Consider the following 20,178-nt stretch of genomic DNA (forward strand, 5'->3'; position numbering starts at 1 on the left):
GTCAGCGTGTGCGTGTTGGTGGGATCTTGGGCCCAGCAGGAAAAAAGGGGCCTGAAAAATGGAAGTGGAGTGGATCTCTGCTTGCCCTACTCACAATTGCCAGACAGCATGAGGTTTGCTGTCGTTTTTCAAATCCCTGGAAAGCACCAATCTGTACCAGTGATGTAATGCTGAGCAGTCCCCTTACAGGTGATGGCATTTGATACCCGTAGTGGCATCTTTCTTCATGAGCCAGCGGGGTCGGCCCAGGCCTGCAGCAGCAGAGGTAGTGAAATCTCAGCGTTCTTCGCAGTACTTGATAGGAGCAAGCTATTCCCTGGGTAGCTGTCACCTGGCGCTGTGTCATGAAAGCCAAGCAGGAGCGCATGCATTTTTTAAAAGAAGAATAAATCCCATGCTGACTCTCAGAGAGTCACCAGGCCAGAGCCTGCCTGGATAATGCGTTGCGGACGTTTGAGGAGTAGCACGGTGACCCTTGCCTGAGCCCCTGAATAAAATGCATTGCACGTCTTCATTGGAGTGTGCTTAAATAAGTCTGCTGGATTGTTGCTTGTAGCCGTGTTGGTCTGAGGACATAGGCAGGCAAGGGTCTTTGGAGTGGATGTGAGCTCTTTTATTAGACCAACTCATCTTTTATTGGTCTGATAAAAGATATCGCTTCTACTCAAAGAACCTTGCCTTCAAATATGTCCGGATACTTCTTTGTGTGGGCACTGGCAGCTTTTCGCACCAGCGCAGGCAGGAAGTACGTAGCAGTGCTGAGAATCCATGCAAATAGAGCTGTGCACAGGTCTTTGGGTTGAAATCATGGCTATGGGAGACGGGAACCTTTGTTTTCTGGACACGTGTAGAACCAAGACCACCAATTCCAGGTTTTTGCACCCCGGTGCACATAGCCCAACTGACCCCCTTTACTGACCTGGCCCTGTTCTCTCTTTCTTTCCCCAGCTATGGCGTGCCAGGCCGGCATGTCCCCCCTGTAAGCCACACGGGGTGATGAGGAGGTTTGCCGGCTGCTGAGTGCTGCGACCCGGCCATTTCTCCCAGGCCCAGGAGCGCCCCTCGATCCACTAGAGAGAGCCCAGAACACGATGAACAAATTGAACTTCCATAATAACAGAGTCATGCAGGACCGCCGCAGCGTTTGCATCTTCCTCCCCAATGACGACTCCCTCAACATCATTATACACGTATGTATGTGCAGGGGACATGAGGCGCTGGCCCCCGGCCTTTCTCCTTTGCCACAGTGCCTCTCAACCAGCATGTACCCTGCTTAGCCTTCATTTTCCTGGCCCACGTGGGAGTCTCCAACGAAGCTCTGTCTTGGCTGCGTAGTGCGATTGCCATGACGCAGGTGATGCCCACGGGGCCAGATGATTGACAGCCGAGCAGAGTCTCTGCCCAAGGCAACTCTCTTGCAGCAGGTTATCAGAATTAAGGGCAGAGCAGGATTTATTATCAAGGCCACTTGACAAGCACTATCACCTTGCTTTTCCATGGCCCCGCACGTCAAAACACGGGATGGGAACACGACCTGACAGCTTACCCAGTGGTGCTTGCAAGCCCTCTTCTAGATTACTTTGAGACTTTGGGGGGTTTTTTTTAGTAACCTTCCCTTTGTGTTTTGGAAAACACACTTTGATTTGAGGCACAGGAAATGCACGGATATTTTTAACAAGTGTGTTTCCAAAGCAGGTCAGATTGCTTTTATTTTTATCCTCCTGTTTGCAAAAGCAGCATAACTTTCCAAAAAAAGGTATTCCTGTTGGAAAGTGCCTAAGGATTTCGTTCCTGCCTTGTCCTCTTTTGGCATTGCACACTGCTCCGAGTGACAGTTTTGAGTGTGCTCCATGCTGTCTTCATGAGGACGTGGCCTGCCGAAGGGCTGGGTATAATCAAGGTTGCAGGTCCTGTTCTGGCTTTTCATATTCATGCAGAACTCCCACTGATTTCTAGGGGATGAGGGCAAAACCTGGTCTTTTGAAAAGTAGAGTGGGTTCGAAGAACAGTTGTGCATGAGGTCTAGGTTGGAGGAGGAAACCAAGGATTTTGCACCCTGTAGATTCAGAGCAGAGGGTATGGGGCTTGAGTCCTGTTTCCCAAGCACTGTGTGCAGCTACATACAACAGTCTGACACGGGTCTAAAATAAGCTGAAATCAGTCTTATACCCACACTGTTTGCACTTTACATGGGTGCAAGCTGTTGTGCAAGAGAATGGAGAATTGGGATCACTCCGCTGGGAAGGAAAGCGTACCGTGCAATGAAGGAGCCCGCAGCATTGCTGGCCCTTGCAATTCCTTCTCATTTTTAAACCATAGCAAACCCATAATCTTATAGTTTTAGTTGCGCCATTAATGGGCATGAAGAAACCACGGAGTTTATTGCTCCACAGTGTATTGCTCCTGGGAAGCTCCCAGGCATGCAGTTTGCATGTGCACCCGGGACCACTGCATGTCAAGTGGGGTCAGAGCAGCCCTGTCTGGCAGAGGGGTTGTCACGGAGTCACATGGGTGCCCCGTGAGTGTGAGGGTGATTGGCAGTGCTGTCAATCACCCAGGCAGCTCAGGTGCCTGGTTGCCAGGGCAACCAGGTGGGTCACATGGCCAGAAGGGGGCGGGGCCCGGCCTTTATAAACAGCTTAGGCCGGAGCCTGACTCACAGTTCCCTTCACAGGGGGCTGCTGCAGGAGCAGGAGCTCTGCGGCTGAGCTGAGTGGCCCGAGTTAGTGGTCGCAGCCTTACCACCCTAACCGGCCGCGATGATGCGGGAACAAGAGCACCCTGACGGTAGGTAGGGTTGAGAGCCCTGGCGGGGCTTGGAGTTATTGTTAGGCGTGTGGAGCCTCTGTTTATGTTACAGCCAGATGGCGGGAGTTTGAGTTACAGTTTACACCGGAGGACCGGGTGAGGCTGTAGGGGAGCGAGGAGGCCTCACGGGAGCTCCCCAACAGCTTGGGGGTTCCCAGTGCCCAGTAGGGGCACAGTGCCAGAGGCACTATTGTCGGTGCCAGGGAGGCACCGTATTGCGCCAGGGAGGCGCGGTGTGCGGGGTAACAGACCCCGGCCCATCAGGGCGGTGTTTGGCCTAGCGGGGCAGAGCCAGGGCGCGAGGCGCGCGGTGTCAGCCCCAGAGAGGGCAAGGCCCCAGAGCGGGACAGAGCCAGAGCGCGAGGCGCGCGAGCCCTAGAGAGGGCAAGGCCCCAGAGGGGGCAAGGCCCAGAAGGGCGAAGTAGCTAGGGATAGCGAGCCGGCCCACGGGCGCCGAGGCTAGGGCGGCGAGCCGAGCCGGCCCACGGGCGCCGAGGCTAGGGCGGCGAGAGCGAGCGAGCCGGCCCACGGGCGCCGAGGCTAGAGAGGGCAAGGCCCCCCAGAGGGGGCAAGGCCCAGAAGGGCGAAGTAGCTAGGGCGGCGATAGCGAGCGAGCCGGCCCAAGGGGGCGCCGAGGCTAGGGCGGCGAGAGCGAGCGAGCCGGCCCAAGGGGGCGCCGAGGCTAGGGCGGCGAGAGCGAGCGAGCCGGCCCAAGGGGGCGCCGAGGCTAGGGCGGCGAGAGCGAGCGAGCCGGCCCAAGGGGGCGCCGAGGCTAGGGCGGCGAGAGCGAGCGAGCCGGCCCAAGGGGGCGCCGAGGCTAGGGCGGCGAGAGCGAGATAGGCCCAGGGCGCTGGGAAGGGGAGCCGGCCCAAGGGGGCGCCGAGGCTAGGGCGGCGAGAGCGAGCGAGCCGGCCCAAGGGGGCGCCGAGGCTAGGGCGGCGAGAGCGAGCGAGCCGGCCCACGGGCGCCGAGGCTAGGGCGGCGAGAGCGAGCGAGCCGGCCCACGGGCGCCGAGGCTAGGGCGGCGAGAGCGAGCGAGCCGGCCCACGGGGGCGCCGAGGCTAGGGCGGCGCTAGGGAGCTAGCGAGATAGGCCCAGGGCGCTGGGAAGGGGCTAGAGATTGGAGCCCGACCCAAGGAGGCGCCAGGTGGGCGAGGAGCCCCGGGGCCCAAGAGAGAGAACAAGGGCACCCGAGGGGCGAGGGACCATCCAAACGTCCCCAGAACAGCTGCGAGGCTTGGGGCGTGTTAAGGGGGAGGTTTGGAGGCACGCATTGCCCTTAAGGCGGGACGCATATCAAAACCCCATTCTGGACTAGGGACAGGACACCAATACCGTCCATTAGGGAACAGGCAGCCTCCACAATATATATATGTCATCAAAGTCGTGGCGGGTGAGCTTCTGAGGGTGCTACGTCACCCTAACGTGACGGTAGGGGGCGCTGGGGGTTCACGGCCGCCCCTAGCGCGCGCTCCCTCACAGGGGTCATGGGGTCAGCCTGCCAGCCCGGGTATGCTCCAACCGGCCTCAGTGTGCTGCGGAGGGGCTGGCTCGGGCACAAGGGTGCTCCAAGGCGGGGTTAACCACCCGGTTCAGCGCCTGCACATGCAGTGCTGCGCATGAAAAAACTTATGCAGTTTTTTTAGTTTTGTGTGCCCTAATACGGGCACATGTGTAGTAAATGCCCCAGTATCTACACAGTAAATATCTCATGCAGGACAAACGGGGTGCATCTGACTTAAGTCCTGGTATTGCTGCAGCAAAAAAATATTCTCCTAACAAAAGGTACCTATGTCACTGGGGTGAATTTCAGACCTGCCCAGAGACCGTGGGACCTGTGAAATCCCTGAGCATATCGCAGAGGTTGCTGGCTGCCTGGAATGGTTTGTGTATAGCAGGCTTCGAATTGCAACATGGAGGAGGGCTTGTTAGGCTAGAAGTAGACATAGCCAAGTGTCCTGGCATATGTCTGGGATGTGTCCTGACCAGGGATCCTCGTTTTCTCTGATTAAAAAAAATCCTAATGTTCAGATTAAAAAATGTAACCCAAAATCTACATGTTTCCATGATTAAAAAGGAGTGCCTCTAATACACAAATGTGTGTATGTAGTGGCGTTTCATTTTGATCATGGAAACTTGTGGATTTTGGGTTACTTTTTTAACCTGAACATTGGGGATTTTTTTTAATCAGAGAAAACCAGGATCCCTACTCCTGACACAGCTGGTCCACCTCAGTGGGTGAAACATGTCACCTGTTATCCCACTCATTGATGCTGTGGGACAATGGACAGCATGCTCTCCTGGGTCTTGCGGGGTCCTGTCCTGTGCAGGATTGGGCCCCACAAGCCCTGGGAGCACCTGCCCAGCTTCCCCCTCTTACAGAGATATGTCCCCAGGAGTCTCCAGCGTGCATCTCCCTGAGCAGGGCAAGTCGGGATTCCCTGCTTCTAGAGATGCACCCCCTAGGATTTCCGTGTCTCTCTCTGCAGGAAAATCCTGTTTTTTCCCTGCTTATGGAGACATGCCCTGAAATCCCAGGGCTGCATCTCTGTATGTGAGAAACCCCGGCTTTTCCTGATTACAGAGATGTGCCCCCAAATACCCTGAGGCATGGCTCTGTAAGAAGAGAGAGCCGGGCAGGTGCTCCTGGGACTTGAGGGGCCTGATTCTGTGTGGGAATTCTCACAGTGCCCCAGATTGGGCCACTTTAACCCCCACAGCATCTGCATGGGGTGGCAGGAGAGCGTGGGCAGCTCTGGGCTGCCCAGGCTCTCCTGCCACAAAACAAATAGCAGCCTGCTGCTAAATAGCAGCACAAATTAATCCCACCTTTGTCGCAGCTGCAAATTTCGGGGATTTGTGGCATGATGACAAGGGGCATAGGCGTCTGTTTGCTTGGCCTTGACATTTTTTATAGCTGTACAAAGCTGTTTCCACGGTCATGCTTGCAAAGCTTGCATTGACTTTCTGTGGAAGCTGTGTCTGTGCAGAGGCTTCAGGATCGAACCCGCTGCTCCTACGTGCTCGCCCAGCGTGCGCAGAATGTGTTGCCGATTCTCACTGATGTCTTGCATCCTCTGTTTTATTGCAGGTTAAAATATTATGTCATGAGTTATTTGTCCAGGTGTGTGACATTCTGAGGTTGAAGGACTGCCATCTCTTCGGACTCAGCGTCATACAGAGTAAGTCTGGGGGAAAATTTCCAGCTCCGTATGCCAGATAGCCTAGTAAACTAGGGCTGGAGGGGCCCTTGTCTGATCACTTTGCCCAGCCCCTGCTCAGGGCAGGAACAGCCCTTTCTAAACCATCCCAGCAAAGTGCTTGTCTAATCTGCTGTTTAAAACTTCCAGGAATGGAAATTACTCATCCTCTCTAGGTAATTTGTTCTAGGGCTTAACTATCCTCATAGTAAGAAAGTTCTTCCTTATCTCCCACCTAAATTTCCCCTTGTTGCAATGTAAGACTGCTGTTTTTTGTCCTGTCCTCTGCAGCCATAAAGGAGCTTCTGGTATTTTTTGACTGTGGATCTTTCTTTCTATCCGTGCAATCTAGTTGTGTCGGTTGTGGTATGCAAGAGAAGTGTCTGGGTTGCCAGAATAGGAATTTACTTGCCAGTCTGTGAGTTAAATGGTAATAAATAATTTTTGCATTATACCAGAAAGCAGTGATAGACGTGAATTATTGGCCGTTGCAAAAGTGTCTCGCTTCCCGGAGAAATTTCATTTGAGATCAATAGACAGGTCTGTACGAAGGTGGATACCAGGATAAAACTGTGGGGCTAGGATCGTCTCACATCTAGTTCTTGTAATTTCTCTCTACCTCCTGTGTTTAAACAAATGGCTGTGCATGTTGTTATATTTTCTAATCTCCAGGGGCCAGCTGCAGCACTCTGAGGTCAGTGAGATGTGGTTCATGCCCCTGCTGAGCACAGCTGTTGTTAAATGAGCATTCACATACTCTTCATATTTTCCCCAAAATGTTGTTTAATTGCCACTTCAGTAAATAAATAAGAGCTCCTTTGCAGGCTAGACTAAAAAAATATGTTCTGATTTCCTTCAAAGCCCGCCCTAGCTTTTACGTGACCCAATTGACTTTCTTGTCTGCTCACCAGCCGCATCTCTTGGAGTCATGTATGATCGAGAGATGATTGCTACCAGACGGCAGACTAGCCAAAGGGGTACGTTGCATGGGAAGGGAGGGCAAGTCTCAATGGCTGGGCTGCACTGAGGCCTCAGATCAGCAAAGCTATTCAACAACACGCATCGGCACATGGCTGTGTCTCGCTGGTGTCCCTGGGCCTTGAGCGCATGCTCCAGTAATTACTGAACTGGGGTCCCAGCATCTCCTGCTGTCTCCCAGTCAGCAACGAGTGGGATGGTCTGGCTTAGCGGTTGGGCAGCCCTCCTCCATGCAACGTAGAAATTGTTAAATCCAACTGTGGACCCGGACTCGGGGCTGAGGCTTTATCATTGACTTGGAGCTTGCTGTCTTGTCCGACTCCCAGCAGCGTGTGCTGTATTCCCTATGCCTGCATGCAGTGGGCGGCAGCAAGGGTGTAGGGGAGCCTCGAAAAGGCTTTGTAGGCAGGAAGCTGCCCCCATGTGATGTGTGCTTTTGTACTAGTCTTCACATTGACTCCCTCTCCCCAAAACATCAGACTTTTACCTTGTTTCAAATGTCTCGGGAATCCCAGGCTGGGACCTTAATAAATACATACAAGCTCGGACCCTTCCCAAATGCTACAGGCAGGACCAGAGCAACAGCTGTTCTCTGCTGTGTAGCCTGTTCAAGGAGGGACCTGACAGAAAAGGCCAGATCCTTTCCCACCTGTTGGGCACCTGAGTTGTAGTTGGGTGTGTAGGAACCATCCTTGTTCCTTGGCTCAAATCCATGGAAAAAAACCAGTAACACATAAATTCAGCAGAGAGGGGATAGGGAGGAAGTCTTCCACCTCCTCAATAGCTGGGTTGGAGGAGGTTTGCTTGGCTCTTGGGGAAATCCAGGTGCAAGGATGGTTGGAGTTCAGCATGCAGAACATCTCTCTGAATGGAAAGCCTCTCGATCTCTTAACTCCGGCTCTGCCGGCTCCTCAGCCCATATCCAGCAAGAAGAGTATGGATGGCAAATACTCGGGGGCCTTGACCTTGCCTAGAGCGAAGTGTCTTGCAGTGGGTTTGGTCATTGTCCCACTGGGTACATTGTATCCCCAGGGAAGTGGTGTTTAAGTAGCTGTGATTAGACCCTTAGACCCTCCAGCATTGCAGTTCTGCCCTTCCAGCATTAATTAATTGACTTGCATTGTGGAAAGCATACTCCAGAGACCTAATACTGGCACCTGCAATCTTAGCACGAGAAAGAGCTGATGGGGAGACTGGAGTAACGAGCAGGACACAGACAAAGGAGAGACCTACCCTTTCCATGCGCGGTTATGTGGAAGAGCTGTTTTCTTTCTCGGTGCTTTGGGAGCACTGTAGAGCCATTGCTTCTGCTCAGGCAAAATCAACTGGTTTCAATTTTAAAAAGCCCAGCTGTGTCCACAACTGACCATTTCCATTATTAAACATCTAACACTTTTAATCCCTATAATAGCAGCACTATTACAACCAGGCAGCTGCTGCAGTCTTCCCCCCAAACACTTGACAATTCAATAAATCCAGTTTGATATGTTGTATATCTCACTGTTACATGGCAGGGCCTGAATCTGTGTTGAGGGCAGATGACCTCTAGATGAGTGGTTTTCGATCTGTGGTCTGCCAGCCCCTGGGTGTCAGCAGCCTATGTCAAAAGGGGTCTGCAAAAGATGACTGTGATCAATCAAAAGTATGTGAATACCCACACTTACAATTCAAAGGGGGCTGTGCCTCCATTTGAAATTTTTTAGGGATCCTCAAATTAAAAAAAAGGTTGAAAAACTGGTCTACATGTATCCTTAGAGCATCTGAGTTCATTCTCAAAGGAGACCTACCTCTGGCCCGTTTAGTCCTGGAACTAGATTTTAACCTGGGCATTAAAATTCGCCCCCTTTGGCACCATACATAAATAAGGAAATGTTTAAAAACTCAGGTGTGTCAATACTAGGACTGGGGTGCAAAAGTGTTGTCTGGAGAAAGGACGAACCATGAAGTGGTGACAGCCGTTCTTGATACAAAACTACTTGTTATGGCCAGAGCAAGAGAGGATGGGGAGGAACCTCTGAGAGGCCGTCTGATGTGGATAGTCACAAGAGGCAGGAGAAACTCACTGTGCACAAATGCGAAGTCCTATATGTAGGCTGGCAAGATGTGATCTCCTCGGATCCCATGCACTTTTTCTAAACCCACCGTAGTCACCGAGGGAGAAGCCTGGGGCACCTTCGAGGAACCGTCAGTGCAAGGCAGTGCCCAAGTAGCAGAGGTCTTATGGGGACTCGGTAGGAAGCGTGGTGTTTCAGGTGGGTGCAGGGCTGGGGCATTATTTTTTCCCTTTGTACTCACTGGAGCAAGAATGACTTCCCTATTCTGGAGTTGCAAGTCAGGCTCTACCCGCTGCTGTCCAGTTTTCGGCTGGGTGATACCGTCCTGCTGTGAATCCTGCTATCTGAGTAACAGCTTGGACAATCCCGTCCGAAGCCTGATTGTTGTCCCTTTGCTCTTGCCATCTCAATGTTGACCAGCACCTTTAATAATGTCAGAAAAAAGGGTCTTGGAAAAATACGCTGACAGGGAAAATATTAACTCTCCCTCTTCAATCCTCTGCCTGTCCCACGCCTCGCACAGTAGAGCCCTGAGCCAGGTTAGGCCCTTTGGGAAATAAAGTAATAACATTAACGACCCGTAAATCACAGCGGGATCTGGCCTCAGTTGATTTATGAAGCGGGAGGGAGGCTGCTACTCCCTAACTGCTGTCACTAATGAGTGGCATTTAGCATGACGAATGGAGCCAACTGTGGCCAAGAGATGGAGCTAAGATGAGTCACATTCTCAGTGAAACCAATACTTCCCCTACTGACCGACTGGGCAATGGGAGCTTGGCTTATAAAGGCACGAAGTGCCGGAGGGTGAAGGTATGATTGCTTCTTGTTCACGCCACAGCCCAGTTGATTCATGTGTTCTCATCATAAGGTTGATTCCTGTGGTCTCAGCATCTTTAATGGTGGGAGTGAGATGGTCACTCTCAAAAAAATCTAGGGAAAGCTTTTGCATCCTTCCACCTTGCATTCTTCCATCTTACCTCTTCTCTTTCCAACACAGACAATGAGCACGTCTATATGGACTTGACCCAGAAACTCTACAAGTACTGCCCAAAGGAATGGAAAAAAGAAGCCAGCAAGGTACAGTAGTAGTAGGACGTGGCTGGGGGGATAGCCCGGGAATGACAGCTGGTCGTATCCTGCCTCCGGGTCATGTTCTCTGCAGAGTCAGTATTTCGGGTAGGCTTGGCCATTACCCACCAGGGAAAGGTTTGCAAGTTGTGAGGGGAAGAAGAAGCTTTGAAGCATGGAAAAGTAATTGAACCTGATGAAGACAGGAGCACAGAGGGCTTGAGATTGCTTTTGAATTTGCGTTCCCTTCTGGCCTCCTAACAAGAGGGCAGCCGAAGCTTTTCCAGGCAAAGCGCCTAACGAGGAGAACCAGGAGATTCATCGTGTGTCGAAATAATGCGGGTTCCTAGGCTTGCGCAGAGGATCTGTTGCAAACTATTTAGGGAAAGCTGGGCAATGCCTTGTTATAAAAGGCAGAGCTATTAAAAGCAGTTAGCCCAGAAACCCAGGCATCGCCTGGGGGTAGGGGCTACCTGATAAAAGTGAGTAACAAGGGGTCGCTACAGGAGCCCAAACTAAAGCTCTGCAAAGTGGTGTTCACAGCATCCCTTGCTGGAGGCTTGAGATAACGGGGGAAATGCACTAAGATAACAAACGCAGACCATGGCAATAGCATGCCTTTCCCTCAGAGCTGGGAGAAATGCATTTTTAAAAACTCACAAGTTCTGTAAAGTCTCTCAGACATCCTCTAGCCATATTTTGGAAGCCGCCTTCATTTTTCTTCCACCTTTTCTCTGACCTTTCTGTTGAATTTCTTTGTCACTTTGGAAATCTAACCCTTTTTTTTAATATAATTCTTACTTGAAATGGAAAGTGAGCATTTTTTTGTGTCAAGAAATATCTTGCCCTATGGCTAACTTGACTTTTGGTGAGAGAGGAAGATGAGAAAACAATGGGTGGAGGGTAGCCAAGATGAGCCAGCAGGCTACTGGGCTGTTTTGTTTTTTTTTTTTCTTTCAGTTTTTTTCTCTTGAAAGTTTTCAGGACACGGCAAATTCTGAAAACATGCATGAAACATTTTATTAAAATAAAAATCCAGTTTAGAGAAACATCCCGGTTTGGGTCAACATTCTTCAAGTTGTTTGGTCTCCTCTGGCCTTTTAGGGGAGGGGGCTGTGGTAATGAATTTTGTCCTGAAGCATCCAGGACTGCATGATCTTCCCAACATTTCAGAGACCAGCGTAAACACTGATCTTCCCATTGAGTTATTTGCCCCTTTGTACCCTCTGTAGAGAGAATGCTAAACATTTCTGTGTTTCACGCAGGGCATTGACCAATTCGGTCCACCAATGATTATCCACTTTCGAGTGCAATATTACGTGGAAAACGGCAGATTGATAAGGTAGGGGACAAAAGTGTCAACAGATGCATTTTTATAACAGCAAAAAAACCCCTTAATAATCAATGGGATAGCATGGAAAACATCCGGGGTGTTTCTAGCTGGTTAGAGTTTGAACAGGGTTTTGCAGGATGAATATGTATTTGTTCCTAGCCTCTGTTAATGTAAAAGGAAAGAAATGTAAAATTGATAGTGTGTTACTGTGCAGCTGTTTTAAAGAGGGAGATATTAAGGGTGGTTTTCTTTAATTAAGCAAGATTCAGCAAGTCTCTTCGGGAAGTTGCAGGTTGGCTGGGGGCAGGGGATTGCAGCTTTTCTTTTCCCATTGTAAAGCCAAAAGCACACAGGATGCAGCTTCTGGCTAATTAGCTGTGTATGGCAGGGAGCCCACACTTCAAAAAGTGCTCGCACACAGGAAGCCTGCTGACACGCTCCTGTAACAGGGCAGGCGTTTCCTGATTGAAACACCCAGCTCCCGGCTTGCAAGAGGTATAGCTTCATGTTTCCCTTGGGCCAGTGCAAGCCTGCGGGTGCGAGTGCCTATTTGCCCCTGCCTCTTGCATATAGTTGCCCCAGTGCAAGCCCCGGCTGCCTGGGACCTCCTTGAAATACACAGCCAAGCTCATTTGCAAAGTCTGCGACTTGGAGAAATCCAAATGAGACTCAGGAATGCCGGGATCGGGCACGCGGATACTTCTGCCAGCATGTTAAACCAGGCGTCGCCTAGACATTTGGTGGAGTCCTTCGGCAGAACGCAGGGCGGCACGTTTTTCACGTGCTTAATTTGCCAGCCGTAAGAGGTATTGGCTGGGGACATCTCGCCCTAAGGTGCTGCAGGAGGGAGTGAACTGCTGAGATTGTGCTCAGGGTTTGCAGACGAGGGGGAATAGCTGCTTTCATAACCGGCGGGAATTGTTCACTGCAGAAAAGAGAGAAGCAAGATGAAGTGCCTGAGTCAGGTCTAATTGTTGATGCTCGCCTGCATTTTTGCACTGTGGATTTAACTGTATTTAAGCCAGTTATCCTGTGTGGCCAGCCGTTATACCACAGGGCTTGTGAATGGCTAACCCCGCCAGGCCCTGCTCGTCCCCATGTCTGACCAAGTCAGGGCATGCAGGATCCCGCCTTAAAGGGCACGTGGGGGGGTCTTGAAAGCCAAGAGGGAGGAAAAATACAACAGCACTGGCCTAATACTGACTGACATGCAGCTCGGTTCCCATTTGTGCTCGTGTAACTCCCCGTGTAAGGGGCCCAGTGCTGCGACGTGCTTGCTGATCCCATTGGGAGCTGCAGGCGCTTTGCATCTCATAAGAAAGCTCTTGTTTGCTGGGACCTTTGTTACTGTGCAAATGGGAGAATGTTTGGGGCAAACCTTGGCCCTCTGGAAATCCTAACAGAGCTTGCACTGACTCCTGACGACTGGTTGCTTTAGCCCCTGGGCTCCCTTTTGAGGATGGAAGTGGTGGGTGGGCGGTCTCGGTGAGCAGCCCCCAGCTGGGCATTGCCCTGCTCCATGCCAGGGCCCAGTGCTCCGAGATTTGCGGGGTCCTCACCAGCCCTCTTCTCTTTCTCCCCATGCAGCGACAGAACGGCGCGCTACTACTATTACTGGCACCTGAGGAAGCAAGTGCTGCATTCCCAGTGCGTGCTGCGCGAGGAGGCTTACTTCCTTCTGGCGGCATTTGCGCTGCAAGCCGACTTGGGCAACTTCAAGCGGAACAAGCACTTTGGAAAATACTTCGAGCCAGAAGCCTACTTCCCCGCCTGGGTAGGTGCTTCCTCGTGCTTTCCCTGGCACAGGCCCCCGTGGCATCTACTTCATCCTTCCCACTGTGCAGAGAGCAGGAAGCAGTGGGGATAGGATGTGGATGTGGGAAGAAATAGCCTCAAAAGGGGATGAATAGGCAAGAAGAAGCCCCAGCTGTCTTAGCTGTGCTTTACTGGGTGCAAAGCAGCAGAGCGGCAAGGGAAGGGCAGATGTAGGAAGGGCGTATGGGGGTGACTGCAAGGCTGGTGTGTGGCACCCATGCTGCTTGCACTCTTTTCGGTGGCCTTCCTCCTATCACACCTGCTGCAGCCAGGCTGCCAGAGAGCAACAAGGGGCTTTGCAGCCCAGGGTGGAAAAAGACATGAAGATTAGATGCGCCCACTGTGGAAACCACCTCTGCAGCCCTCAACTAGTCCAGGTGAAGCTGTGCAGCACCCTCCCACCCCCCATGACCCCTGGACCTGGGTGGCAGTGGTGCCCAAGGGTGATGGCACGAATGCAGGGACGTTGCCACACGGCTTGACGTGCAAGGGGCAGTGCTGTGCCCGAGGGCCCTGCGTGCCTGCACATGCTGTGTTTAGGCATGCCCTGCCCAAGCGGAGCTGGGTCTAACCCTTCAGCCAGGCATTGTGGAGCTCCCACCTGGCGCCCCTGCCTCGCCCTCCCTCTGCACAGCTGCTGCTGCAAAGGGGGAGGGGAGCAGCCCATTTTGCTGAGCTGGTGCTTTCAGTGGCACCCTGGGACCTGGCAAGGAGCAGGAGGGGAGGTTGGGTTGCTCTTTCCCTCCCAGCCCGTCACTATCTGCACAGGTAGCCGCAGGGGTTGGGCAGCCCATCCCCCTCCCTACCCCCTTCCTAAAGGTCAGGGAAGGGAGCTCTGGTGGGGGCACAGGCAGCCGGCAGCACTCCCTCCCCCACAGACCCTCCAGCTCCTCTGAGTTGGAGGGCCGTGCGCGAGAGATGCCGGCAATGCTTCAGTCTGGATTATTAATAGCCTGTGACAGCTGCGGGGCTGTGAATAGCTGCAGCCTGCAAAGCATGATGTCATGCCCATTACATAAGAGCCCTTCGTGCTTCTGGCATGACAGGATGAGCTCATGCCCAGGCCCAGGGAGAGGAGTGGGCTGTGCTACCCCAGCACACTCCCCTGGGGCAAGAGGAGCCCCACGGGACCCTGTGCTTGCTGACGGGCCCTTGCGAGCAGCTGGCAGTCCCGCAAGGTCTCCCATGAAGTCCCAGGTTCCTGCCGCCCCGGGAGGTCCTGGGTGGTTTGCCACCTAGATGGCAGCTGTTGCATTCACTATGGGGCACCCTAAGAGGGAGACAGCCCCTACCCCGGCCCAAGCCGGCCCATGCCTGTCATTCTGGGGTGCTCTGGCCTTTCAGCGAGGTTTCCTCGGCTCTCAGCAACATTCATCCCCCTAGGGCAGGAAAAGACACATCCAGCACTTGTTTCCATCCCCCTTGGCATGCTCCCAGGGACATGCCCCGTTCCCATCTGGCTGCCCCCATCCGAGAGCCCCTTCATGCCCTGCCCTGGATCCTGCACGGTACATTCGGTTCTCACCCCAGCCAGGTGCACACAAATCTCCAAAATCCCACAGATGCAATATGACACGGGGGCTGTTTTACACTGTGTTTCAGCCCAGGGGTGCCCTTGGGCCAGCACCTGCTGCCGTCACCTCGGCATAGGCGCCAAGACGCTGGGGAGGAGAAGCCACTCCTCTCCGTGTCTTTGGTGCCTGTTCTCTGTGCCTTTGATTGCACTTTGCACAGGATTTATTGGCCTGCCACAGCTCCAGCCACGCTCTGAAGTTTTAAGCATGCATGCAGTCCATCTGGACTGCTCATGGGCTTAAGTTAAGCCCGTGCTTAATTGCTTTGCTGGGTTGGGCCCCGGGTCGGTGTCCGCTTTGCTGACAAGACCCTTCTAAACCTTGGCAGAGGCGCAGCAGTGCCGTTTATAAAACACTTGGCTTATTTTTAGACACCAAGCTATTCTGGGGAGAGGGGGTTTCTACCAGCCGCTGGAATCTGACACGTTCAGGCACCCCGTGCAGAGGCACGTCAAGGTAACGAGGCCTTTTTAAGCAGCTCTATGGGGCGGCTCATTTGTCTTCAGCTCCGTGAAGCCTGCCTGTGTCACGGGCTCCGAGCCTGCAAAGGCTCCCGCGCGTGCCAGGCTTTGTACGCCCGGACAGAGGCACAGCAAGCTTGCTGCTCGGGCTGCCAGTGGCTGGCGAGAGCAGGAGGGGAGCGGGTCCTGGTTTGGCTCGAGGCTGAGCGTCATCACAAGCGAGCGCCTCTCTCCCCGTCTGGCTCGGCCGGGCTGCTGGCTGGAAATAAATGAGGATGAGTCTCAGCCTTTGTCATGCTGGAAACACCTCACACCCTGCCACCTTTAAACCCATCCTCTCGAATCCTCTAAGAGCACTATTCCCATTTAACAGGCAGGAAAACTGAGGCAGAGAAGCGAGGTGACTTTAAAAAATGCCTCCCAGGGTGGGGAAGGCAGAGCTGGGATTCAAACCTGCGAACCTCATCTCAATGTAGTCCCTCGCCATGTAGGATGTGAGCACCTCGTGGCACCCCAGAGATGAAAGGGCCATTAGGCCACAGCCTGTTCCCTCTACTAGGTCCCCACGTGTGATCCTGTTCTGCCCAGTTTGAGTCCCTGAAAACCAGTAAGGCAGAAAGGCCCCCTGCTTTTCATGAAGTAGGCAAAGATGGACAATATTAGATGTGTCAGGGTTTTTGCAGCGACTTGAGTAGGGTGGAATAAGGTGCCATTTGGAGGATCTAAGAGGTAGACACGGCTCTGGCCCTGAGAGTGAGTGACATGTCCCTGCTCACAGCATTACGGCTTGAAGCTCCATCCTCTAAGCCCCCATTCAGTGTCCCTCTTGCCAGCTCTGATACCCTGCAAAGTGCCCGATGCAGGTAAAAAACATGAGACTTAAAAGCCTGGGTGCCAGCACCCTCCATGGACCACGTACATGCAGGCCGGAGCACTGGATACCTGGTGTACCCCTGCCTGGAGGCAGAAAGCAGAGCAGCTCAAAATGCCACGCTCCCATTTCAGTGGCGCTATAACTGCATGCTGGATGCTTTTCAGCTGTGGCCACAAGTCATTCCCATGGCTCTTCCGCTGAGCTGTTTCCACTCTGTCAGCATCCTTTCAGCCGCACAGTCACTTGAGCTGGCCCCAGAGTTGCAGCAAGGATCTCGCCAATGCCACGTGCCAGGGTAACACCACCTCCCTCTTCAGACTCGATATTCTGCTTATGCCACCACGGCCTGCGCTCACTTTGCAAAGGTATGGGCATACAGGCAATTTAATGTGGGATAAAAGGCAAGGCGGGGCTTTAGCACAAGCGGTAAAGGCCCGTGTGCACACTCTTAGCCATGGCTAGCAGAAACTTAGACCACAATAGCTCATCCCTCACTAAAAGGGGTAAGTTATATCAGTTCAGCGTCCGCTTCCTGCAGGGTAAGAGCACATGCACAGAGGCACTTAGCATAGAGCAACTGGTGCACAGTCATCCCCCTTTACATCCCAATTTCATATGTCCATCCTTGAGCTACCGCATCATACCGGCACCGCACATTCAGTTGCCTCCTAGCCTTGCCCAGACATCCTTCCTGCAATCACTACTTCCTCAAACAATGTTAGAGAAAAGGCGAACAGTTTCCAGGTAGGGCAGAGCAGACGCCATCAGTATTAGTTGAGCGAAGGAGCAACTACAGAGCCTGCCCCACAATATCCTGGTGTGTATTTGAAGGCCAGATACCAACGTACCCATGATTTCTTGGTGCCGGAGGCAATTGGGGCTCATAGTAGCAATGATATCTTTTATTAAACCCACGAGATTTTTGCAAAAAACCCCCCAAAATTCTTTAATTGCAAAATGTCTTTCATATTTTTTGCAAAAATTTTGTGGGTCTAATAAAAGGTATCTCTACTACGAGTCCTGATTGCCTTTTCTTGTAGACCAGTATGGCTACAACCTTGAATACCTTCGTGTTTTTCACAGTAGCCACTGCCAGGCCTGGCTGTGCCACATAACAAGGTCAATAAAGATGTAGGCCCAATTGTTCCCTTTGATTTATGCACTTCCTGAAGTCGGCCAACTCCTTTTTCATCTTTTTTCAACCCGAGTGTAATTACCCCTTTTTTCCCTTTTCTGCTGAGCCCAGGGTCACTGCATGTCATACAAAGCAGCTTTGGCAGGTTGCTCTAATACACTGCGCAGTACTCACACAGGCATCCTTTTGCCTGCTGATCTGATAACCGGCAGTGGGGACATTTAAAAATCCCCTTTTGAGCATTTCAAAGGAGCCTAGGGGAGTTAGGCACTCAGCGATGTTATGAATTTCAAATAGGATTGACGTATTTATTTAACTCCTTTAGGCTCCTTTGAAAGCAGCAGCCTAAAATGGAAGTAAAAATACGCTTTTTGGGATTGTGTTTTATTTCTTAAACAGCTGGAATAATTCTGCTGAAGCTCCGTGGGCGTTCACAGGCTTTGTTACGTTCACAGCTGGCGCTCAGACGTACGAGCTGGATCTCTCTCCTGGTTACGAAAGGAGTGGGGGAAGCTATTTGATTAACTGTTGTGCCCACCTCTGCCTGCGGTTCACCGCATCTGTCTTCATAAACGCGAAGGCGTTGCCCAAAACAGGCAGCATTTGCTGCTAGAGCTCTGCTGGGAAACCCTCCAGCTTATACTGGAGAAAGTGGGGCTGGTTGCTTGTTTTGTTTTTGGTTTTTAATCAGGATCATTTTCTGAACAAAATAAGCTAATGCAAGGAGAGGACTTGGCTGCTGAAATAACTGCTTCGGTTCAGTTTTGCTGCAGTAGCGATGTTGGCTAAAAGAGTGATTTCTTCCCCTCCCACACCCTGCTACTTTTAGCTATGCCAGCAAAGTGAGGGGCATAGGTTTTAACTTCAGATCTGTAAATGCTTCTCCCTGGAAAGGGTCCTTAGTGAGAACTGTGACAGGCTGGACATGCTCAAATGAGGTTGCCTAAACTCTTCCAAATCCTCGAGCAGCTTTTGCTCGAGAGCCGCGCAGTAGGCTCTGGAGCCAGCTGAAGGCAGGGACCAGCTGGACAAAGTGCAATGTGACCATATTGCTGCCCCCTGCTCTGGATCCACCCCTGCCCTGGGGTCATTTCCACTGATGTCAAATACCAATATACATCTGTTCCTCTGTTCGGGGCCCAATCCCTTGCTTCTTCACCTCTCTGTTCCTGCTTCAACACTTGCAAAACAAGGAGACTCATTTATTCTGCTGCAGCTCTTGCAAGGGGGCTGGCGGGACGGGATGTCTGCAGGGGGAAGTGCAGGCAGGGCAGCTTCCAGCAAGCGCGTTTGGGCACAGCCGCGCAGACCGCAGCTGGGTCTGATTTACCCTGCTTCCAATGGCGCCGTCGCCTGCTGCTCTGCTGTACAGCTCTCCATCCCCTTCCTCCAGCCAGGGCCCGTGCTGAGATCATGCGACTGCGATCGGGAGGAATGTCAGCCCTGTTTATAAACCCCTCTGCTCTGCGATCGTGCTCCATATATAGGCGAATGCACTGCCTGAGCCCCAGATCCGCCCCAACTCGTGAATCCCGTTGTGCAGCCCTGTGATGCAGAAAAATCAGGCCCCAACTGTGGGTTTCCTGGGCCTCTTTAGGGCCTGATCCAAAAGCCCAGTGAAAACGGGGGTGGAGGGGGAGGAATTATTCCCCTGGCTTCCTTTGGCTCAGGCTCTCCATGCATCTGCCGTGGGTGTTAGCAGCTTCAGAGTGTTTTTGGAAAGCTTCCCGGGTGAAGGAAAGATGGATGCTTTCACTCGGGAGGTGAGGGGCTTGCCTGACTCATGTCCAGCCTAGCCCCACGGGGAGAGGAGAGATGGCACTGAGCAGGATCCCATCCCATCCATGCTCTGGTCTGGGGTTCAGGTCCCTCCTCAGCTGCACACGTCTGATGTGACCCCAGCCCAGTCACTCAGCACTGGGGCAGGTCCCAGCACCGGCAGCCTGAGCCTACCCCCATCCTCAGGCAAGCTGCAAACAAGGCTCCTTCCTCTGGGTTTGATCTTGACCCTTCAGTCGCCTGCAGACCTGAGGGCGAGAGCTGGGTCAAGCGCCCCCCGTTTTCCACCCCAACAAGTCGGGATCCACTGCTGCAATGCAATAGAGAAGCGTTCAGCATCTCCGTGCCTCAGTTTACCCATTGGAAACAGCAATGATAGCACCTCCCTACCAGATGGGTGGTGGCAAGAATGGGGCTGATGCATTACAGACTGTGAGGCCCAAGGGCATGGACTATGTTTGAAGCAGACAGGCTAACAAGGGGTTGGAGGGTGATGGCCTAACCCTTTTTTTAGCACTTGCCAAGCATTTAAGGGCACAGCGGCTAGTTGCACACCGCTCTTCCCCTCCCCGCTGCGGGCACTGAACAGCATCCCTTGCTTGTCTCCTCCCAGGTGGTGACCAAGCGCGGGAAAGACTACATCCTAAAGCACATCCCGAACATGCACAAAGATCAGTTTGAGCTGACGGCCTCGGAAGCCCATCTCAAATACATTAAGGAGGCCGTACGGCTGGATGACGTGGCTGTTCATTACTACAGGCTGTACAAGGTAAGGGAGGGCTGCCGCCCTGCCACCCAAGCAATGCGCTTGGGATCTGGGGGCTTTGGAGCTGCTGAATCATTTCCAGCGTGCAATGGGAAGAGTCGCCTTCGAAATGTCACTTGATCATTATAGTGGCTCAGTCTGCGCTGCAGATGGGGGGGTACTTAGCTCCGCGAGGCAGAGTACTGCCACTTCTCGTAGGACTTTGATTCGTAGAAGTTAACAAGAGCCGAGAGAGAAAACAGCCCTGATTTGAAAGCCGGGATGGGCTGGATTCAATGCAGCCTCTGAGATTTCCAGGGAAATTCTTCATTGCCCGCGACACATTTACATTTG

At 52.6% G+C, this 20,178-nt stretch overlaps 1 protein-coding gene across 4 annotated transcripts in view; it reads left to right on the plus strand.

The window, feature by feature from the left end:
* FRMD6 (FERM domain containing 6) overlaps nt 1-20,178 on the plus strand; it is a 135,250-nt gene that overhangs the window by 94,870 nt on the left and 20,202 nt on the right. For all 4 annotated transcript variants that reach the window (XM_090034365.1, XM_090034364.1, XM_090034363.1 and 1 more), the window contains 6 exons: nt 949-1,190; nt 5,900-5,990; nt 10,038-10,117; nt 11,374-11,450; nt 13,029-13,215; nt 19,693-19,848. In XM_090034365.1, the coding sequence (XP_089890491.1) occupies nt 1,092-1,190; nt 5,900-5,990; nt 10,038-10,117; nt 11,374-11,450; nt 13,029-13,215; nt 19,693-19,848 (690 nt within the window). In that variant the 5' untranslated portion in view covers nt 949-1,091. The remainder of the gene's footprint in view (nt 1-948; nt 1,191-5,899; nt 5,991-10,037; nt 10,118-11,373; nt 11,451-13,028; nt 13,216-19,692; nt 19,849-20,178) is intronic.

The sequence above is a fragment of the Crocodylus siamensis genome, chromosome 2, assembly GCF_052110815.1.
Source record: "Crocodylus siamensis isolate JL-2025a chromosome 2, ASM5211081v1, whole genome shotgun sequence".
NCBI lineage: Eukaryota > Metazoa > Chordata > Crocodylia > Crocodylidae > Crocodylus > Crocodylus siamensis.